The sequence below is a fragment of the Genypterus blacodes genome, unplaced genomic scaffold (genome assembly GCF_046128005.1).
Source record: "Genypterus blacodes isolate CSIRO-AG114 ecotype Tasmania unplaced genomic scaffold, CSIRO-AGI_Gbla_v1 ptg000291l_1, whole genome shotgun sequence".
NCBI lineage: Eukaryota > Metazoa > Chordata > Actinopteri > Ophidiiformes > Ophidiidae > Genypterus > Genypterus blacodes.
The window spans coordinates 707229-731079 of record NW_027467082.1 but is presented as its reverse complement, the minus strand read 5'-3'; the positions used below and the strand labels follow the sequence as shown (position 1 = coordinate 731079).

General features: G+C 38.1%; 1 protein-coding gene across 1 annotated transcript in view; it reads right to left on the bottom strand.

Moving 5' to 3' along the window:
- Nucleotides 1-993: 993 nt before the first annotated feature.
- LOC142988032 (uncharacterized) overlaps nt 994-23851 on the bottom strand; it is a 49139-nt gene continuing 26281 nt past the window's right edge. Inside the window, exons 3-20 of the mRNA XM_076137029.1 lie at nt 10915-10983; nt 10231-10554; nt 8980-9306; nt 8576-8896; nt 8110-8484; nt 6964-7106; nt 5277-5616; nt 4899-5192; nt 4503-4814; nt 4107-4391; nt 3607-3906; nt 3211-3522; nt 2815-3099; nt 2306-2632; nt 1895-2209; nt 1533-1820; nt 1260-1414; nt 994-1184 (exon numbers count right to left, since the gene is read on the bottom strand). Of these exons, the coding sequence (XP_075993144.1) occupies nt 1176-1184; nt 1260-1414; nt 1533-1820; nt 1895-2209; nt 2306-2632; nt 2815-3099; nt 3211-3522; nt 3607-3906; nt 4107-4391; nt 4503-4814; nt 4899-5192; nt 5277-5616; nt 6964-7106; nt 8110-8484; nt 8576-8896; nt 8980-9306; nt 10231-10554; nt 10915-10983 (4781 nt within the window). The 3' untranslated portion in view covers nt 994-1175. The remainder of the gene's footprint in view (nt 1185-1259; nt 1415-1532; nt 1821-1894; nt 2210-2305; nt 2633-2814; nt 3100-3210; nt 3523-3606; nt 3907-4106; nt 4392-4502; nt 4815-4898; nt 5193-5276; nt 5617-6963; nt 7107-8109; nt 8485-8575; nt 8897-8979; nt 9307-10230; nt 10555-10914; nt 10984-23851) is intronic.

Below are 23851 nucleotides of genomic sequence, written 5' to 3'. Positions count from 1 at the left end.
TGGCTCTGCAGCTCTATCACAGCATCACAGCCTATAACCTCCTCCTATAAGACTCCTGTCACATCAATCTCGTTTTTCTTTACTATTTAAGTGTTGTTTATATATGTAACCTGATGAATAAATGACTCTGATTTGTATGTCTGAAGCATACTCTGTATTCTGTCCATACACATATGGAACAAAGAAGTCATAACCCTTGAAGGCTCAGATTTAGAGTTGAGGCTTTCATTTCTTTATGTGAGACATTAAAAATACTACATTCAATATTTGATACACTGTAGATATACAGTCAAATGTGTCCAACAGTACATGTATATACACTGGGCATGTGTGTGTATGTATCCAAATATAGCATAGTGTTCACTTTGTGTTTTTGTCTGTCTTTTCCCCTCTTGGTAATAGGACTTGTAGCCACATGTGAGCATTATTTCATTATTTCAGCATTCATTCAGTGACTCCATCCCACCACCAGCGTCACAGACTTGGGCCGGCTGCCACAGGGTCCTCTGCCAATAAAGGCCACGCACTGTGCTGTGGAGATGACTCCAGAGGCAGCCAATGGTTAGCCTGGATGAGCTAAGTGTCATCCCTCCCAGATGTGAATTCCTTCAAAGCTGCAAGCTACACAGCTCTTACTCACAGTGAGTGTGCATATATGTAAACTATTGAAAATGGAGCACACAGATATCTCTCTTGTCATGGGGATGTACCTTAATCTTGACATGTAAAAGTCCTCTTAAGACCTAACAGCACTGGCAAGCTGCAGCTCATGACGAGCATTTCATCTGGGAAATGTCAAATCACTACTGCTTCATGTAGAGCTATAGCTCACTCTTCTGGACAGTTTGAGTAACACAGAAAATGTTGGTACTGTGCCAGTGCACACAATGATTTGCACAAGTAACTTTAAAACAACAGACATGGAGTTTTGTGTCATAATGCATTTAATCACTGTATTCAAGAAGGCAGAAATGTGCTATTTTTCTCCAAAACTTTCTCCCGTTATGATGGAAAAAAAACACACACACACAAAATAACATGAAAAAACTAAACACAACTCAATATGTGAAGTGTGACAAAAATGCCAGGATTCTTTTGTTAAACCATGCTCCCTAAAAAATAAAAATCCATATTAGGGCCAGGAAATAGTGATCATCATCCCTCTGTGCTCCTCATCATTTGGTCTGAAATGAAAAAATCAGAAAATCAGACGGGATCTGTTGGACGGTTTTATATTCAAATTGAACTGTCAATCTCACCTTGATGAGCGTGACTAAGACATTATAGATGATGGACACAAGGAAAAGGAAGAGGACTGTGAAAACCATATACATGTACACATTCTCCTCCTCCAAGTCCCGGTTGACATCAGCATGCACGTTGTAATCAAAGACAGCACTTGTCTCTGGGATCACTGTAAAAGAATCATGTTGAGAGATGTCTGTTAAGTATGATCAACATTGACTTTGCTACAGTACAAGCTAGATAGTTGCATGGGAGTAAACCATTTCAATTTATGGAGCAACTGGCACCTGGTTTAGATATATTCAGGGCTATGGTGACAGTAGTGTGTGTCACGATGCAGTTGTAGACCACCCCAGATGCCCAAATGCCTGGGTCCAGACGAAGCCGGCTTTGGATGCTGAACTTTCCCTTTGGCCCTTGGTGGGGTTCACTGGTGTTATAGTCCAACAGCTCTGTGGTGTCATCCAGAAACCAGGTAATGTTGATGTTTGCGGGGCTGAAGCCAAACACCAGGCACATCAGCTCACCAGCGCCATGGAACAAGGTTGCAGAAGGTTGCGACGGGGTTACTGCAGCTGGGAATACACACATTGGTATGAATTGATGCTGGGGAGCTTCACGTTACTACAGCTATTGACTCTTTACTCACCAAAAATATCTGTTATTGTTCTTTTGAGAGGAATTTCAGATGATTCATGTTCAACAACACAAGAATACGATTCCTGCTCCTCTGTCCTGGATGCGTTGAGTCGACTGCTCAGTGAATAAGTGCTGCTCCCTGTGTATTTCCACGTAGGGCTGTTGGTGTAGTGAGATAAGGGTAGCTTGTCTCCCTCTCTCTCCCAGTACACTATGACATTGGATGGGAAAAATCCCGTAACCATACAAACCACTGTGAGCATGTTTGATGTTGTCAACTCAGACATTGTCGGCTGAATTATCTTCAGCATTGGTGGATGTAGGGCTTTAGAAAAAAAGAATGCACAATATTAATAGGGTTTACATTTTGCTGGGTCAGAATTAGCAATAACATTCTTATGCATAGTTGTTGGGATCCTACCTGTGCTTCTGCTTACACGGTCCTCGTAGACCTTATTGGAACATTTGTGCTTTCCTTCACAAGACACTTCTTTGTATGAATTCCAGGCCCTTGTTGATACATTGAGGAAGCTCAACAAAGTCTCTGTTCCATTGCTGTGACTGACGGGTGACATTGTAAGGACATTCAGTTGAGATTCTTTCCCCCCTATTTTCCAGGTGATCAAGAAATCTCGGAGACTCGGACCAACCAAAAGACAAGAGATATTCATCTGTCCACTGTTCTGGAGCTCTTGAAGGGTCGGTCCCTGAACATACACACCAACTATATGGGATGATGGTGGTGTAACTGAAAAACAGAATGTGATGGTAAACTTTTTATGGCACTTTTGTAGTGGATAAAATACCAATGTTTGACTCCACCTGAAGTTTGTTGTTATGGCGGTTGAATGTTTCTTTCGTACTACTTTATTTTACCTGCTTCCATTTGGCAGTGGGTTGAGACTGTTATTGTGTTAAGTTTCACTTTACCTGAACAGACGCTGATGTTCTTTGTTTCTTTTTTGATCCCTGACCGGTCAGAAACCTCACATGTGAAGACCTTCCCTGTTTTCCACTCTGTTTGAGGGACAGGAAGTTGACTTCTTATGCCCACACGTCCATTTGCACCCATGCTGATGTCACTGGTTGATGCAGGTGTTTGTGGGGACCCAGAAATCCATTTAATTTGAGGGTTGAAGCCCCATGCAGAGCATAGGAGTGTCTGTGGTTGTGTTTCTTCACTGGGGACAAGAGAGAGCTCCATTGATGGGTCCTCTAAATATATTGAAAAACATATATCAATCAAATGGTCCAATTAAAAGGAATAAAGAGGGAACTAAAATCTGCAAATCAACCGTTTAATGGAAGAACAGTAGCTGTGCTCACCAAATATACCCCCAATGGAGTTGGACTTCCAGCTGTTGGAGAAGCCTTGATTCACTTTGCATGTGAAAGTTTTCCCATCATTCCAGTAAAGCTCAGGGACAGGGAAGTGTCTTGTGACTGAATGGTGGCCTGGGGCTTCCGGGAGTTCAACAAACAGTTTTTCAGAGATGTCAACCCCGTTGGCCTGAAACGTGACATAAAGGTCGCTGGAGGAGAGCTGTGTGATGTCACACTCCAGCACAAACCTGTCTCTCTTCTGTACATCTGGCAACAATCTTCTGATGGCCACAGATGGAGTTGAAAGTGAAGGACCTGGGTGAGAACCAAAACATTATGTTTTTTCATATATTTCATTGGAACACCACAGCTGATTTGAGTGCTGCACAGTCCTCTTACCTGTAATATTCACAGGCTCCTCTTTGGTTTGGAAGCAGCTGTGTTTAGCGCTGCAAGATACATGCTTGAGGGTTTTCCACTTTTTTAAGGGAACTGTCAGATTGCTGATGATATGAGATGTGTTTCTGGCCTGGCTCACTTTCTTGGGTGTAGACCGTCCATCCATCTTCCAGGTCACTGTGGCATCAAAGACAGTGTTGACCAAGCATGTTGCCTTCACCTCAGACCCTGCAAGCATTACTGTCTTGAAGCTGGGGAGCTCCACATGAATGGAGGGAGAAGTCTCTGAATGAGTTGTTACTGGAACCACAGAAGAAGAATTATTTATAGCAGGATGCAAGACATAATCTTGAGTAGATTGCAATTTTACTAACAAAATATTTTTCATAGAATAAGACCATGACCCACTTAAGACTTTTCAATTACAAGCTTTTGATAAGAGCCATTGCTTCTATTTGGCAGTGGGTTGAGACTGTTATTGTGTTATGTTTTCACTTTACCTGAACAGACGCTGATGTTCTTTGTTTCCTTTTTGATCCCTGACCGGTCAGAAACCTCACATGTGAAGACCTTCCCTGTTTTCCACTCTGTTTGAGGGACAGGAAGTTGACTTCTTATTCCCACACGTCCATTTGCACCCATGCTGATGTCACTGGTTGATGCAGGTGTTTGTGGAGACCCAGAATTCCATTTAATTTGAGGGTTGAAGCCCCATGCAGAGCATAGGAGTGTCTGTGGTTGTGTTTCTTCACTTGGGACCAGAGAGAGCTCCATTGATGGGTCCTCTAAATATATTGAAAAACATATATCAATCAAATGGTCCAATTATAAGGAATAAAGAGGGAACTTGCATCTGCAAATCAACCGTTTAATGGAAGAACAGTAGCTGTGCTCACCAAATATACCCCCAATGGAGTTGGACTTCCAGCTGTTGGAGAAGCCTTGATTCACTTTGCATGTGAAAGTTTTCCCATCATTCCAGTAAAGCTCAGCGACAAGGAAGTGTCTTGTGACTGAATGGTGGCCTGGGGCTTCCGGGAGTTCAACAAACAGTTTTTCAGAGATGTCAACCCCGTTGGCCTGAAACGTGACATAAAGGTCGCTGGAGGAGATGGGTGTGATGTCACACGCCAGCACAAACCTGTCTCTCTTCTGTACATCTGGCAACAATCTCCTGATGGCCACAGATGGAGTTGAAAGTGAAGGACCTGGGTGAGAACCAAAACATTATGTTTTTTCATATATTTCATTGGAACGCCACGGCTGATTTGAGTGCTGCACAGTCCTCTTACCTGTAATATTCACAGACTCCTCTTTGGTTTGGAAGCAGCTGTGTTCAGCTCTGCAAGATACATGCTTGAGGGTTTTCCACTTTTGTAAGGGAACTGTCAGTTTGCTGATGATATGAGATGTGTTTCTGGCCTGGCCCACGTTGCTGGGTGTAGACGCTACATCCATCTTCCAGGTCACTGTGGCATCAAAGACAGTGTTGACCAAGCATGTTGCTGTCACCTCAGACCCTGCCAGCATTACTGTCTTGAAGCTGGGGAGCTCCACATGAATGGTTGGAGGGGAGTTTCCGTGAACTGTCACATAAAATAGTTCTGGTCAAAAACGTTACTCACTCTGATGGAGGCATTTCACGCTTTTACTGTGATACATTCACTTACCTGTACAAATGCTCATTGATGCATCGGATTCCCTGTTGCCATGGTTGGACTTGCATGTATACGCTGAGCCTTCTGTCCACTTCTTCATGTCCGGCTCAATCTGACTGGTTACACTGAAGGTTTTCCCCACCTCCTGCACACTCTGCAGCCTTCTTTGGATTGGCACAATGTTTAGAGTACTTTTGTCCACTTCCCATTTCACACTGAGTTCTCCTGGAAAGAAGTCACTTAGCGTGCAGATGAGTTTGACTGTTGAGGCCCCAAATTCACCTTCCCACACAGGGTAGAGTGTGATGTTTGGAGAGACAACCCGTAGCACTGAGGTAAGAACACAGGTTATTTTTTAACAATTAGTTTATTGTCCAAGCTCTGTCAGGACATTTTAGAAATGTACATCATTCAATCAGAAATGTAGATGTACATACCTTAAGTGATTGATCAAGGAACAACTATACAGTCTCAAATCTAGGTGCCTTATTCTTTTATTTAGACTAGATGGCAGACTTGTACTTTTACAGTTTCAGGTGGAAATGTAGCTGGAAGTCTGTTGCACAGATGTTGCAGAATGACAGAGCAGAGTGATCAGTGCGTGCAGCAAGCAGAAGCATTGGGTAACACCCAGAACACAAAAAGTCTCCGAAAAACAGAAGTGAAACATGACACTGAGCAACGGTGCATCACATACAGCAGGTGTGAGGTGTGGTTATGCCAGTAAGAGAAATATACTATACATTTGAATATCTCACAACTGTTTACATATGTTATCATTCAAATCCTTTTTACATGATAACTCGTGACTTTGATACAGGTTTCAGTTCTCATGGCTATTAATAATAGAGTTGAGAACCAACAGAGTATTTGCATATTGAATTGAACATGGTCTGTTGATTTCCAGATGCTGACCAGCTCAGAGACGTATGATAAAACATAATTATGAAGTAAAAAAATATGATACATAATTAAAGGTTTTAAAGGGGAAAGTGAGTAACAAACATGTTATAATTGATCATTCAAACTCAAAGATAAAATGGCTAAAGCAAGAACATGAAAAGTGTAATGGACATCATATTTTTAGAAATGGAAACACATTTTTAAATGCTATCTTTAGTTAAATGTTTATTTAGGTAGTAATGCTAATCTAAGTAAACCTGAACAAGACAGTGAGAACAATAACAAAGTATAAGAGGACGTCAATGTGGAAATGTTTTTAAACAGAAAGTTAATTTCTTTTCATTTGACCTGAAAAGAAAAACAAAACAAAAAAGTCTTAGTGCACAAACAATATAAACAAAAACACATACATTCTAATTCTATTTGAGCTTAATGCACATCATATACTGTATACAGATCATAGCTGCATCATGAAATGGAGGGAAACCCTCATGTGGGATCCATCTGGTTTGACCTGATTATACATCTCAAGGTTGAAATAAATCAATACATTGTTGCATGAACAACTCAAAACACTGAAAAATGTATAGATATATGCTAAACATATGATCAGTAAAATTTCAGAAAAAATAATGCTTTTGATAATATAATGTAACACTAAATTACATTATGATAATATAATAACTGTTCACAACTATGCACAACTATGTGTACAGCATATTTGTCATTATTGTCAGCACTATGCGATATGTATTTTGCCAACTTGATTTTAAGTCATTAAAAAATAAAATCATACCTTGAAAGCAGTGGTTCCAATGCTGTACAACAGAGTGATGAGGAAGAGGAGGATGAAGATGAGGCCTGTGATCTCCATGCTGTCTTCATATGCTGTCAGGTCTTTGCTTAATTGGCTGTCAGTCACAATCAGGTAATCTGGATCTATTTAGTATTAAGTCAGAGAGCTTCAGTTATTGCTTTTATGTAAGTGGCCATTCACAACAAGTTCTGGGTGTGTTTTGAAAATAATCACAAAGCTTTTTGTGCTGTGGCGTTTGTCTCTACAGGGGTCAGAATGCATTATGCCACATAGTTCATGGCTTCTTGGCAGTAATGAATATAAAAGAACTGCATGCTTGTTCTGAAATTAAAGTCACACTTAAGTCAATAGAAGGAGTTTTGGACAAGAGGGAGGATGAGAACCGAACTGAGATCCCAACCCCTTAAAAAACATAATTCTAGGTTCAGCTTTTTCTGCTGCCTCCAGCAGAACAAAGTAAGAGTGATATGGTGACCCTGACTTGCTAAATACAAGACTTCTACCCAGTTGTTGTAAAATTGACTTATTGCCGAATCTCCTTGAGCTCTCGTTTCGCATCATTAGGATAAATACTGGCTTGCAAAAGATTGGAGACCTAATTTCATGCCAAGTTATTGTGACTTGACACTTTTGTATCAAATCTAATAGTCAAGACCTATTTTGGACACCGTAGCAGTTACAATCATCCTGATTTGTTTCTGAAAGACCCCACAGGGATGCACGACTTGGACCCAGTAGAGGAACACAAGCAGACAAAGACGAGGCACAAACATTGATGGTGCACGGCTATATTTAGTTGGATTGAATGTTAATCTTAAAAGTAGTTGGGTGGATTAAATGTGAGAAAGTTTATGCCCTGCTATTTTCACTACACCCTGAAGCATATGTTTGATTGGAATACCTTGGCTTGAGGCTAATATAGATGAGCACAGCTGCACTTAAACACATAGACTGCACGAGACGTACATCAACAGTTACAACAGAGTTACAAAGTGATTTTTTTTTATTTTGATTTTGAATTTGCATTTAAAACACAAACAGCACATCATATCACACAAGCAACAAACATTTAACAACAAACAGCAGTAGACACAGCAAGACACCACAACATCTACTGGGCCTAGCACGTTTGAGGGACGTTCATGTTGAGGTTGACCAGGTTGACATTCTCACGTGATCTCTCAGCCATGGACCTCATAATGACGCCAGTTGAGTCCAAAATGGATTCGTGGTAAACTACACAGTTATATACCACATCATTATCTACCCAGTCCTCACGGCTGAGGGTTAACTGGCCATAGACAGAATAGGAGTCATTATTTTCTACAGGGATTGTGGTGGAGAATGTGCCCGCCTCTGCAGGCTTATCATCAATAAGCCAAGACACCGCAATCTGCTGTGGGTAGAAGTCTTTCACATAGCAAGTCAGGGTCACCATATTGCTTTTACGTTGTTCTACTGGAGGCAGCAGAAACACTGACGGACGCTGAAACTTTCCTCCTGCAATCAGGAAAGAACAATTAGGCCTTTATGCTGCAAACCTTCCCAGACATTTCTGCTTCAAACTACATTGATAATGACAATTTCTTACCTCTCTGCTTTTGATAAACTGTCTCAATTGGTGTCAGCAACTGTGAATGGTGTACATAACAGATTCTCTTCAATCCATCGGCCCAAGTTTCATAAGGGATTTCAAGAGAGAGGCTGAGTGATTTCTTTCCATTTTTTTTCATTGTTTTAAGCTTTTTCCCGTTCTCATCCTCCCAGATAATCTCGTTCAAATGGTCTGGATTTGACTTCAGTGTGACTTTGCACACCACGTTTGCTGTTTTGTTTAGAAACAATGTAGCAAGTGAAGGGGGGATGATCTCTACTTTCACCAAATCATCAGAGGGAGGCTCAATGGAAGGATCTGTCGGGTGAAGGATCAGTGATGTTTCATTGGGTTGTAATTAACTTACATTAACCAAAAAAAAGAAAAACAGGTCTACTCACCACTTCCACACTTCTTGCTCCAAGTTGCATTCCACGTTTGAGGACCTTCTGCATTTTCCCCGTTAAACTCGCATGTAAACACGCCGTCAGTCTCATTGGTCAGAAGAAAACTTGCTGCACTGTACACTTTGTTTCCATTGTGATACTCTGTTTCACCAGCAGGTGTTTTGATCTCATTATTGTCTTTCTGGATTTCCGTTCCATCTCTCAGCCATTTGATGTCATATTCTTTAGGTGAAAACTCTTTGGCAAAGCAGGAGAAGGTCCTTCCAGTCTCCTCATCAGAGGAGGCCAACACTTCAAGAGTTGGCGCCTTAAAAAACGGCACTGAAAAACAAACATATACACAAATATATGTATGCAGAAGCAGGGAATAATATATATGAAGAAGCAACGTGAACTATACCCTACAATGTTGTATTATTAGGTTATAATTTTCCAGGGAACTTGCATGTACAAATGCACACACTTGATGCGAACATGAAAGCTATTTGCTAAAGTCTGCAGAGGTGTCCAAAGGGAAAACAAACTAAAACGACTGAGCCCTTCATGCTTGCTTCTGCATATACATTGATTGTAGAGGCAACAGATTGAACCTTACAGGCTTTAACAGTGAATTATCATCGACAGATCAAGTGAAAGCAGTCAGCGAGGGGAAAGAACAGGGATTATGCAGATGGAGGGAAAAAAGCGGAACATTAACAAACCGCTAAAATAGGTGAAAAGAACATATATGAGTGTGAGAAAGTCAATGAGCATAAACAAACTTCAGCCTTTTCCTTCCACCTTCCTGTCTGGCACACAATTATAACTATTACAACTATCCATGGATCCATTTACATTAGTTTACAAACAAAATAGAATTATTGTTGGATCAGCAAAAGCAGCACAACTAGTTGATTTTGCTTACATATGTGGAATCAAAGTTTTCCAGACAAATGATCCTTATTGCTAATGGATTTAGTTATTCCCGTTTTACCAATCAAACGATGTTAGGTTGAAATTGTAAAAATAAATAGAACAGTACAGTACAGTGTGACTGATAGGACTTGGAATGCACAATAACAAACAGTCACTTTTGAATTCCGCCCCAATAAACTAGGATTAATCAATTTAGTACAAATAAATATAAACCAAGATATAGAGATTAGCTTTACGTAAAGATATAAAGGTGCAAATGGATATAGTATATATCAGTTAAATGACAAATTATTATTCCTATTAGTTATGTTGATAGTTTTAGAGTCTTACCGGGTGGTGGTGTTGGTGGTGGTGGTCGTGGTATCTGGGCATCAGTAGTATCTCCTCCTGGCAGTGTCGCAGAACATTTAAAAACGTTCGCGGTCGCGGTCCATTCTGCACGATTCACAGTGATCTTAGACACTCCGGTGAAAAAGTTGTTTTTCTGCACCGAAGGATATTGAACAAAGTCAGGCAGGTTGTTTCCATTTTGGGTCCATTGGAAGGTCAGTGCGGACGGTGAGAATCCGGTGGCAAAGCAGCCGAGAGTGACCGTGGACTCAGACCCAGAACGACATGATATCAGTGGAAACACAGTCGGTGCTCTTGGTGTGCCTGAGAGAAGACAAGCAAGCATGTGGCATTAAGATAATGAAGCAAAAAATAACCTCAGCATCAATTTTAATTCAAAGATCGCAGAAAACCAACAGTCACATTTAAACTTTGTGTTGCCCTATTCTTCATGACCTTCCTGATAATTAATCATATTTCATTCAGAGTAAGTTAGACAAAAAAACAAATTCAGCATTTCCCTCAAATATGAGAATGATATTAATGTCATTGATAGTCGATGATCATGGCAGCATTAATGTCACCCATATCATTTTATCCCCCTGAATATTACCGAATAAACTGTATATATAAGAAACTTTGCAATAATACAGCAATTATTTACAAGGACAAATCGATTCTTACCTGATGTCACAGTTACTGTTGTACCTTTGCCCCAGTAATCAAAAGCACCGTAGTACCACAGTGCCAAATCTACTACTACCAGTTAATATGTAAGGTCACTTTTGCTGAATAGTCAGTATAAAAACTCTGTCTTTACACTAACATGGTATTTCGTCATTAGATAGACAACTTGAATAAAAAAAGCCATGAAATACATTTCACACAGCAGTTTTCGACACAATGAGTAATACTGAGAAATAAAACTCTAAACATGGCGATGCCCAGTGTGAAACATGTGCCGCTGTAGACTCTAATGTATAAATATTAATCAAACTCTTACCTGATGATACTGTTACTGTCGTGCCTTTCCCCCAATAGTCAAAAGCCCAGTTATCACAGTTGTGAAATGTAATCTACACTGTTCACAAAAACTATCCTCCCATCATGTAGCACATTTGTACACTAAAGGTAATGTCATTTTCTAAAAATCACAATAACATTTCAATAATGTGATTACATTATTAACAGTCTCACAAATTATGTATTACTGCATTAAAAAACCTGCATCCACAAACCCACACAGGGCGTTGTATTGCCTTTATCTTGCGTTGGCTTACCTGTTTGGTTATCTGGATGAAATGAAATCATTTCAACCAACAAACTATTTTGCCGGGTTATCATGACACTCAAAGCATCACAATTGGTAAAAAAATACATTTCAATTCAAACATTTGGACACACTAAAATGAAGGGCTTACCTGATGTGACAGTCACCATTGTGCCCTTTCCCCAGTAGTCAAAACCATAGTCACAGTATAATATTCTGACACAATCAGCGTACAAAAACATGCTCCTAAAAGCTGTTGAATTCAGCCACTGTTTCGAATATTAATCATTAAACGGCGCATTTTGAGAATGAAAATAAAACAAAGCTTTTACCTGTTGTAACAGTCACCGTTGTCCCTTTTCCCCAGTAGTCAAAGTAGTAATCACAGTGACAGATTTAATAGCGCTTTAGCGCAAAAACATAGTCCAATTTGAATCACCGAATGAAATGATTCAATACATTATACGCCTAACACTTTCCCTGATCTACATTTGTAGTTTTCTGTATTCATCCTATTTAAAGGAAGGCTGCAATATACATCAACATAATGACAATTAAAATTGAAAAACAATATATCTTGACTTGACATTGATTCTAATATTACTTACCAGAAGTTACGGTGACTTGTGTTCCTTTCCCCCAGTAGTCAAAGTAGTCGTCACAGTGATGTCAAGTTATCTGTGTGTAATACAAATACCAAAACATAATTTAAATCAATAAAGACAAACGTTTTTCACTGACAAAGCCCCTCTTTATTAACCATATCCCATGGGATGTTCATTTCCTGTGGTCTGGGTTACATAAAATTAAGTGTGTTTGCTAACAGTTGGTGAAAACTTCCTCTTTTTCAAACATTCCTGCCAACTCTATTTCCTGCAGCATGTTCATACCACCAAACATACCAATGACAGAAAGAGGAGTGAATGACTATGGAGTTGAGATATGTACAATTCTTGCATTTTCAGAAAATGGCTTTTAGTATATTTAGGAAATCCTTCCAGACCATCGGTGAACTACCATACAAGTAGTAAGCTATTATAAGCTTTACATGCAAATGTGTTTGAAAATACAATACAATCATCTTCATTTCAAAAACCGAAATTGGCTACAATATTGAAACCTGTGGAGAGGACATCCAGGGCATTTCAGTAATATCTCACTTGTTGGGATTTGTGACCAAATCAACTCACTCTTCAAATTGGCAGATATGGTGTTTCTAAAGGCGGCCACGGGGACAGTAATCTCTATGAAAAAGGAAGGCAGCTACAGAAATGGTCATCAGAAAACGTTTGCAACAGTAACATAGGACGAGTGCAATGATTGCATATGATTAGTTACGATCAGATGTTAGGCCTGAACTGGGAAATGGACACAATGCTCAGATTTGTTGAACTGTGTGCCATTAACAGCTGAATCCAGTACAGATCAGACAATCAAGTTCTGGGAGACTTAGGGAAGACACCCATGAACATGATTGTCCAGGAACAATCTGATTGAAGTCCTCAAAGTCATGTGGGGAGCACTGATGATGAAAAAACAAATTCATTCACGGTCAAAAAGTTCTCATTCTTCTCCCAGGTGCACAATTCATACTCTAGGATAGATTATTTTCTTAAAGACAACTCTCTCAAATCCTGTGTCGCTTCCTCTGATTACCTAAGCATCCTAATATCTGACCATGCCCCCTGGATTATTACATATCCAACTGTCTACATACAAATCCTCCCCTCCCCTGTGGAGGTTTAACTCATTACTGCTGGCAGATAACAATCTCCGATTCCATTGATGACTTTCTTTTGTTTAGTGAAAACGACTCTACTTCATACTCATTGCTCTGGGAGTCGCTGAAAGACTTAGAGGTCAAATTATTTCCTACTCTTCTCACTCCAGTAAAAAACACAACAGCAAGGTTAAAAAACTCTCTGCTACCATCACCTCCCTCGACCAAGAGTGCGCATCGGATCCCTCCCCAGAACCTTTCAAGAAACGCCTTAACCTTCAGACCGAATTTGATCTTATATCCACCAAGGATACCGAGCGCCTACTACTACAAACCCGTGCTACTTACTACGAACATGGCAATAAACCCAGTCGTCTATTGGCACATCAGTTAAAAAGACAATCCACCTCCCGTCTGACACCCAAGATCTGTACTGAAACGAACACCCCCACTACTGACCCCGTGGAAATAAACACCACATGTAAATCATTCTACTCCTCCCTTTACAAGTCCGAATTTCCTTCAGACATCACAGAGATGAATCAGTTCCTTGCCAACCTCAATTTCCCAAACATCAAATCCGACATTGCGATAGCACTGGATTCTTCAATTTCTCTTGAAGAATTACACTCCGCAATCAGAGCCATGCAATCCAACAAAGCCCCAGGCCCCGATGGATTTCCCATAGATTTTTTCAGGAAATTCAGTACTAAACCTGCACCCCTACAATGTTTAATGAATCTCTAGAGAAAGGCACCCTTCCGCCCACCTTGGGTCAAGCTTCAGTAGCTCTCCTCCCCAAAAAAGACAAAGACCCCACCGCCTGTGGCTCCTATAGACCTCTATCCCTTGCAATGTCATGTAAAATGCTTGCTTCAACTAAAAACAACATTCACACCAAGTATCATAATCTAACCATCAAATAATATAGTCTAGGTCAAATAATACATTTGACAAACAAACCAAATATGTTTAATTTTAAGATGGAAATTTTAATACTAGATATCCTGATTTTTTTACTTGATTTGGGCATTTATCATCGGATGCCTGCCAACATTCAATATTCAATGTGGCCTTCTTCCTTCAGTGTGGCATTCTTTGTGTGCACCTGTCAGTCAGAAGTGTTACAACCACAACGACACCCGTGCCTCACCTACAGGTAAGGTCGGAAACTTGGGGCTGAGTCTGACACTAGAAATGTGTTAGTTTGGGGAAGCAAAGTGTGTGAAATGTTTTGTGATTGAATTTGAAGGTGCAACTTCTGTATATCAGTCTGCAGGCTTTATACGTAATTGGCAATCACGCCATTGTTGATTCGTCAAGAAAGCTGCATCGACTGAAGAATGCCACACTGAATGATGAATGCCACATCAAATAATGAATGTCGGTATAAAAAATGTAATGGTATGAAAAAATGTAACTGGGCACGAAAAGCAAAAGAAAGACAGAAGAGACAAAAATGGGGATGGGGGGTGCAGTTGGAATGGCAGAGACATGGGGGTCGGGACCCTCACCCATTTTAATTAGTTTTAGGGATAGAGTCAGCATGCTTAAGAGCCTGAAAGCGTTACAACAGCTGAGCAAAGGTTTGTCCAACAACAGTAGAGGATGGTATCATTTACATTAAAGTGATGCATTTGTAATTGTAGAGTAAATTTTATTGATAGATAACGAGAATTGAGAGTGGACCTAAACAGGAGCTTTGTGCGACATCTTAATTACATGTTTAGGCGTCAAAGGACTCTTACCACTCTTACTACATTTTATCTCCCAAAGGTACTAGTTTTTTCAGTAGACTCAGTAGATTCAGTGCAAACAATTCATTTATGTGTACCGGACAAACATCTTTTCTAATATAATTGTTTGAGTGAGTAATTCCAGAGCTGTTCTGCAGCATGAAATTTGCCACTGGTGTGAGAGCCTTTGGCCGTCACATTTAGTTAATAGGTTCCAGTCTGTGGTTTCAGTTTGTTAACTGGATGCGGAAGCACCTGTTGTGGTGAAGTTTCCTGTGTGTTATAGAAATATTACCCAGGAAGGATGTTGATTGCCAAAATGTTCAAAATGTGTACAGTTCTGAAAAATACCCCCAGATACTTTTTGAGTACAAAGGAGGAAGCTCACTACAGCCAACAGAGGTTTTTGTCATGCCATGTATCACTGTGCCAGTTCCCGTATACACAGTGACACATCCTCATACAAAAACCTCTGACCTTCTCTTTTAATGTTGATGTGTGGCAACGTTTTCTTTTCTTCAGCAGGCTCATTTATTTTGTAGTACCTTTGTTCCACAATCAAAGTCATCATAATAAATGTAATATTACTCTAGTTAAGCAAAAACAATAAAAATGCGACTTTCAACTTTTGACACTTTTCTATCTATAATTTTAATTATTATTTTATAATATTATTATTTATTATTACTATTTTATGTGTATAATATAATATAATCATAACACAAACCCTCTACACTCTCCTGGAATCTGAGGCATTAAAATTCAATTTCCTCACACATTTTTTGCCCCTTTGGATGACCTTACCTAAGAGGGTGATCATCTTTAGTTATTTAGAGAAGTGCAAGTAGTGGTGGTCTCTGTTAAAAATCAAATGATCCCGTTACACATGTTATTGTTATCTACAATCATTTCTTCTATGGAAAAAGCTCATATTGCGCATCAACAAGTGGATTGATTGCACATTAATAGAGACATAACTTTCAAGGATTGGAACGAGTGTTGTAATATAATATATGTAATATTATTTTCCCATTAAATCACTGTTATGATATTACTTTTCACACTTATGGGTAGTTGCTAACTGGTGCATGTGCTTGATAATGCACTCTATGTGAAATCGTATCAAATGTGTCACAAATTCTGCATGGACTCACTGTCGCTACATTTTACCTGTTGAATTGACAAAAGACAAAAGTCCGTCAGTGTAGTGAATTTAATCATCCAACTGACCTCTACTAACATAAAACATACCCCCGGATTCTTTGTGAGTACAAAGGAGGAAACTCACTAAAGTCAACAGGTTTTTGTCATGCCATGTATCACTGTGGTACCCACTGTATACACAGTGACACATCCTCATACAAAAACCTTTGACCTCCTCTTGAATCCTCGAATGTTGATGTGTGGCAACGTTTTCTTTTTTCAGCAGGGTAAATTATTTTGTAGTACCTTTGTTCCACAATAAAAGTCATCATACTAAATGTAATATGACTCTAGTTAAGGAAATTAAAAATAAAATGCAATTTTCAACTTTTGACACTTCGTGTATAACTATAGGTTGAATTCTGCTAATTCATTTTTGAATGTAATACATGTGCTTGATAATGCACTCTATGTGTAATCGTACCAATTGCAAATTTAATCATCTAACTGACCTCTACTAACATAAAAGAAAAATACCCCCAGATTCTTTCTGAGTACAAAGGAGGAAGCTCATTAAAGCCAACCGAGGTTTTTGTCATGCCATGTATCACTGTGCCACCCCCCCGAGTAGTCACAGTGACACATCCCTATACAAAAACCTTTCACCTCCTCTTTTAATGTTGATGTGTGGCAATGTTTTCTTTTCTTCAGCAGGGTCACTCATTTTCTTAGTACCTTTGTTCCACAATAAAAGTCATCATAATAAATATAATATTACTCTAGTTAAGCAAAAACAATAAAAATGCAACTTTCAACTTTTGACACTTTTATGTATAAACTTATAGGTTGAATTCTGCTTCATCAAACCTAAGCAAGTATTGTGGAGTAATATCAACTATTTTTGTTATTTGTTGTGGTTTGTGCTTATGCGATCTTGTTAAGCAAATATGTAGCAGGCTTTTTCTAACATCATCATCTTCTGAATGTAACTGGCTGGCTGACATCACCTTAGTTACACACTTAATGGTAGTCGTATGTTTTGGTCATATTATTTCACCTGGATAAATAAATCTCTTGAGCTCATATATTTCACTATCAAAAGCTGGATCTGTTTTAACCCCAGTTAATAAACCATCATGGGATACACGTGAATATTTTCAATGTGAGTGGAACTTTAGTATTGAAGACATTTTATAAAATTTCAAATATGTACAATATTAAAGAATTGGTGTCAAAAATGCCATATCAATTATAAAAGAATCCTCTATCAACCTCCAACTCTGCTGAAAGTCATTCACACATTGCAGAGTCTTTCCCTCTGGTTGGAGAGGGTGGTTTTTGTCATAGGTTATATCACTGTGGTTGCTATATGAACCACAGTGATACAAATCTTTACAAAAACCCCGCCCTGTGTATCAGTGCTTGATAATGCACTCTATGTGAAATCGTATCAAATGTGTCACAAATTCTGCATGGACTCACTGTCGCCACATTTTACCTGTTGAATAGACAAAAGACAAAAGTCCGTCAGTGTAGTGAATCTGATCATCCTACTGATCTCTACTAACATAAAAGAAAAATACCCCCAGATTCTTTGTGAGTACAAAGGAGGAAGCTCATTAAAGCCAACAGGTTTTTGTCATGCCATGTATCACTGTGCCCCATCCCCCAGTATACACAGTGACACATCCTCATACAAAAACCTTTGGCCTCCTCGTTTAATGTTGATGTGTGGCAATGTTTTCTTTTCTTCAGCAGGGTCATTTATTTTGTAGTACCTTTGTTCCACAATAAAAGTCATCATAATAAATGTAATATTACTCTAGTTAAGCAAAAAAAAAATGCAACTCTCAACTTTTGACACTTTTCTATATATACTTGTAATTATAATTTCATTATCTTATTATTTCATAAAATAAATAAATCTCTTGAGCTTATATATTTCACTATCAAAAGCTGGATCTGTTTTAACCCCAGTTAATAAACCATCATGGGATACACGTGAATATTTTCAATGTGAGTGGGACTTTAGTATTGAAGACATTTTATAAAATATCAAATATGTACAATACTTAAGAATAAGTGTCAAAAATGCCATATCAATTATAAAAGAATCCTCTATCAATCTCCAACTCTGCACATTAATAGAGACATAACTTTCAAGGATTGGAACGAGTGTTGTAATATAATATATGTAATATTATTTTCCCATTAAATCACTGTTATGATATTACTTTTCACGGGTAGTTGCCAACTGGAGTTAACTTTGTGCTCAATTACAGTAAAGTTGATGAACTGATTCCTATCTTATTCATTTTTAAATGTAATACATGTGCTTGATAATGCACTCTATGTGAAATCGTATCAAATGTGTCACAAATTCTGCATGGACTCACTGTCGCTACATTTTACCTGTTAATCAGACAAAAGACAAAAGTCCATCAGTGTAGTGAATCTAATCATCCAACTGACCTCTACAAACATAAAAGAAAAATACCCCCAGATTCTTTGTGAGTACAAAGGAGGAAACTCATTAAAGTCAACAGGTTTTTGTCATGCCATGTATCACTGTGGTTCCCACTGTATACACAGTGACACATCCTCATACAAAAACCTTTGACCTCCTCTTGAATCCTCGAATGTTGATGTGTGGCAACGTTTTCTTTTTTCAGCAGGGTAAATTATTTTGTAGTACCTTTGTTCCACAATAAAAGTCATCATACTAAATGTAATATGACTCTAGTTAAGGAAATTAAAAATAAAATGCAATTTTCAACTTTTGACACTTCCTGTATAACTATAGGTTAAATTCTGCTTTATTAAACCTAAGCAACTATTGTCATGTAATAATAAACTATTATCTACAAACATTTCTTCTTTTGAAGAAGCTCATATTGCGCATCAACAACTTTCAAGAATTAGACCTAGTGTTGATTTGCACTAAAACACTTCAGAGAGGTTTTGATCACTGTGTGAAGCACTGTGGGTCCCCGTGTACACAGTGAAACAAAGCACTGCCAAAACCTGCTGCACACTCACAACAGTGCCACCATCATTCATCCTTTCATTCACATGCATTTACATGTAGTTACTGTAAAACTGAATATTATCATCAAAGGCAGCATCTTTTGTTTTATTTGTAGTTTTGTTTGTTTGAAGGAACATTTTATTGTTTTTCAATTACACAAATACATTTTTGTTTTACAAATACCTTTGCCCCAAAAAGGAAATCACATGAGGCAACATTTAGAGTTTGTTCATTGCTTAACATCGTAGCTATTGAAATCTTGCAGTGCTGTTCTGCTGGTACAATCGAAATAACTCCGAACATTACACTGAATTACACTGAAATATAAATGTGAATGCAATGTGGAGCAAAAAACATGCAACTTAACTTGTCTGATTTGTGTTGTGCACATAACTGCAGGGGAAAGCGATTCTCAATTGAACTGAAATGAGTCATGCTCATCATTTATTCTTTTTATTCTTTACATACTCTTGATTAACAACAGCAGACGTGACACAATTGTTGTCACAACTTGGTTTTTGTTATGGTGTGTAACACTGTGTATATATTAACTTATAGGTTGAATTCTGCTTCATCAAACCTAAGCAAGTATTGTGGAGTAATATCAACTATTTTTGTTATTTGTTGTGGTTTGTGCTTATGCGATCTTGTTAAGCAAATATGTAGCAGGCTTTTTCTAACATCATCATCTTCTGAATGTAACTGGCTGGCTGACATCACCTTAGTTACACACTTAATGGTAGTCGTATGTTTTGGTCATATTATTTCACCTGGATAAATAAATCTCTTGAGCTCATATATTTCACTATCAAAAGCTGGATCTGTTTTAACCCCAGTTAATAAACCATCATGGGATACACGTGAATATTTTCAATGTGAGTGGACTTTAGTATTGAAGACATTTTATAAAATTTCAAATATGTACAATATTAAAGAATTGGTGTCAAAAATGCCATATCAATTATAAAAGAATCCTCTATCAACCTCCAACTCTGCTGAAAGTCATTCACACATTGCAGAGTCTTTCCCTCTGGTTGGAGAGGGTGGTTTTTGTCATAGGTTATATCACTGTGGTTGCTATATGAACCACAGTGATACAAATCTTTACAAAAACCCCGCCCTGTGTATCAGTGCTTGATAATGCACTCTATGTGAAATCGTATCAAATGTGTCACAAATTCTGCATGGACTCACTGTCGCCACATTTTACCTGTTGAATAGACAAAAGACAAAAGTCCGTCAGTGTAGTGAATCTGATCATCCTACTGATCTCTACTAACATAAAAGAAAAATACCCCCAGATTCTTTGTGAGTACAAAGGAGGAAGCTCATTAAAGCCAACAGGTTTTTGTCATGCCATGTATCACTGTGCCCCATCCCCCAGTATACACAGTGACACATCCTCATACAAAAACCTTTGGCCTCCTCGTTTAATGTTGATGTGTGGCAATGTTTTCTTTTCTTCAGCAGGGTCATTTATTTTGTAGTACCTTTGTTCCACAATAAAAGTCATCATAATAAATGTAATATTACTCTAGTTAAGCAAAAAAAAAATGCAACTCTCAACTTTTGACACTTTTCTATATATACTTGTAATTATAATTTCATTATCTTATTATTTCATAAAATAAATAAATCTCTTGAGCTTATATATTTCACTATCAAAAGCTGGATCTGTTTTAACCCCAGTTAATAAACCATCATGGGATACACGTGAATATTTTCAATGTGAGTGGGACTTTAGTATTGAAGACATTTTATAAAATATCAAATATGTACAATACTTAAGAATAAGTGTCAAAAATGCCATATCAATTATAAAAGAATCCTCTATCAATCTCCAACTCTGCACATTAATAGAGACATAACTTTCAAGGATTGGAACGAGTGTTGTAATATAATATATGTAATATTATTTTCCCATTAAATCACTGTTATGATATTACTTTTCACGGGTAGTTGCCAACTGGAGTTAACTTTGTGCTCAATTACAGTAAAGTTGATGAACTGATTCCTATCTTATTCATTTTTAAATGTAATACATGTGCTTGATAATGCACTCTATGTGAAATCGTATCAAATGTGTCACAAATTCTGCATGGACTCACTGTTGCTACATTTTACCTGTTAATTAGACAAGAGACAAAAGTCCATCAGTGTAGTGAATCTAATCATCCAACTGACCTCTACAAACATAAAAGAAAAATACCCCCAGATTCTTTGTGAGTACAAAGGAGGAAACTCATTAAAGTCAACAGGTTTTTGTCATGCCATGTATCACTGTGGTTCCCACTGTATACACAGTGACACATCCTCATACAAAAACCTTTGACCTCCTCTTGAATCCTCGAATGTTGATGTGTGGCAACGTTTTCTTTTTTCAGCAGGGTAAATTATTTTGTAGTACCTTTGTTCCACAATAAAAGTCATCATACTAAATGTAATATGACTCTAGTTAAGGAAATTAAAAATAAAATGCAATTTTCAACTTTTGACACTTCCTGTATAACTATAGGTTAAATTCTGCTTTATTAAACCTAAGCAACTATTGTCATGTAATAATAAACTATTATCTACTAACATTTCTTCTTTGGAAGAAGCTCATATTGCGCATCAACAACTTTCAAGAATTAGACCTAGTGTTGATTTGCACTAAAACACTTCAGAGAGGTTTTGATCACTGTGTGAAGCACTGGGGGTCCCCGTGTACACAGTGAAACAAAGCACTGCCAAAACCTGCTGCACACTCACAACAGTGCCACCATCATTCATCCTTTCATTTACATGCATTTACATGTAGTTACTGTAAAACTGAATATTATCATCAAAGGCAGCATCTTTTGTTTTATTTGTAGTTTTGTTTGTTTGAAGGAACATTTTATTGTTTTTCAATTACACAAATACATTTTTGTTTTTCAAATACATTTGCCCTAAAAAGGGCATGTTCATTGCTTAACATCGTAGCTATTGAAATCTTGCAGTGCTGTTCTGCTGGTACAATCGAAATAACTCCGAACATTACACTGAATTACACTGAAATATAAATGTGAATGCAATGTGGAGCAAAAAACATGCAACTTAACTTGTCTGATTTGTGTTGTGCACATAACTGCAGGGCAAAGCGATTCTCAATTGAACTGAAATGAGTCATGCTCATCATTTATTCTTTTTATTCTTTACATACTCTTGATTAACAACAGCAGACGTGACACAATTGTTGTAACTTGGTTTTTGTTATGGTGTGTAACACTGTGCCACCCCACCCCACCCCACCACAGTGGCATATGGGTGTGCAAAAACCTTGGCACACATTTTTGGATAAAGGAGCGAGGAAACCGATGCAATCACAGCAAATTGAGAGATTCCAGGTCACCTATACCCACTTGGAATAGGAATAGGAAACCAGACCACCCAAAAGATGATAACCGGGCCGGGTTTGACCACAGGACCTTCTGGTTATGAGGTACGCGTTGGGACCAACCTGGATTATTTTTATAATCCTCATTTGGAGCAGACAAGGGTTAAGCATTTTTAAATGTGAGACATCAGCGTTATGATCGACATCTTCGTGTTCTGGTCTGAGCCTTGATCTTGGGCCTCCTGGGCAGCGGTCAGCTACAGATTGCAGCAGCTTCTATTTTTTTAGGCTCATGCATATATAAATACACAGAGACTGGCCAAGAGGTCAGAAAATATGTACGGTCTTCCTCTCACTATACGATTCTACTGATAAAACCAAATCACAAATATGTGATGAGCCAGAGACTTTATAGTAGTTATATGTACCCATAATGTTTGTATTGTGTTGTTGTATTTCTTCTGGCTGTGCTTTAGGATCTTCAGTGTCAATTAAAGCTTGAACACTACTCATAAATACGTAAGTGTCGTGTGCTTTTCTGACCTTCCTGTGCTTCTTTCTTTCTTTTTAAAAGCTAGAAGTAAATAAAATTATAGCTTAATGATGGAGGTCACAAAATGAAATAGACATGGTCAGAACACTAAAATGTCCTTGATCTGTAATTTCTCACACTCTACAGTTACACCTTTTTATACTAACTGGGAGTATTGGCTCATTAGAAGTATTAGTAAAAGTAGTAGTCTTGCTAAAAGTACTGGTAAAGGTACTACTAGTTGTAGAACTGGTATGAGAATTGTTTTATTGTTATATTGTTGTATAATAGTAGTACTAAAAACACTTCCTCATAGTGGTAGCAGTCCTAGTATGAGTACTACTACTATGAAACGGTTGGCTTGGTCAGTTTGGTCACTGTTTTGGCAGAGCTTGGACGTCCTGGGCCTCTGGCCAGTACAAGTACCTATACTAGTATAAGTAGTATTAATACATTTTAATGACATGATCGTTTGCTGTGGATTAACATGTGTATGAAGTATGCACATGGATGTATTTTTCACCTATCTGTCACTTTTAATCTAGCTAATACTGCCCCCTCCTGTACGTCAGGGCCCCTGTACTGGTGAGTCACTGGTGAGGCTTGTGTCAACACAGTCATTACAAATATATAACCGTCATTCTATATTTGTTATGACTCAGCACTGAAAAATACATTAAGAACAGGATAGATTTTAAGTCCCTTTTAAACCAAATGTTTTGACCTTTTTACCCTGAAAATGTTTTATTTTGGAGACAAACAAAACAAGAATTTTAAAGGAGCAATCATTTATTTTAGAAAATTATTCTAAAAGCTGTATAAATGTATTTATTA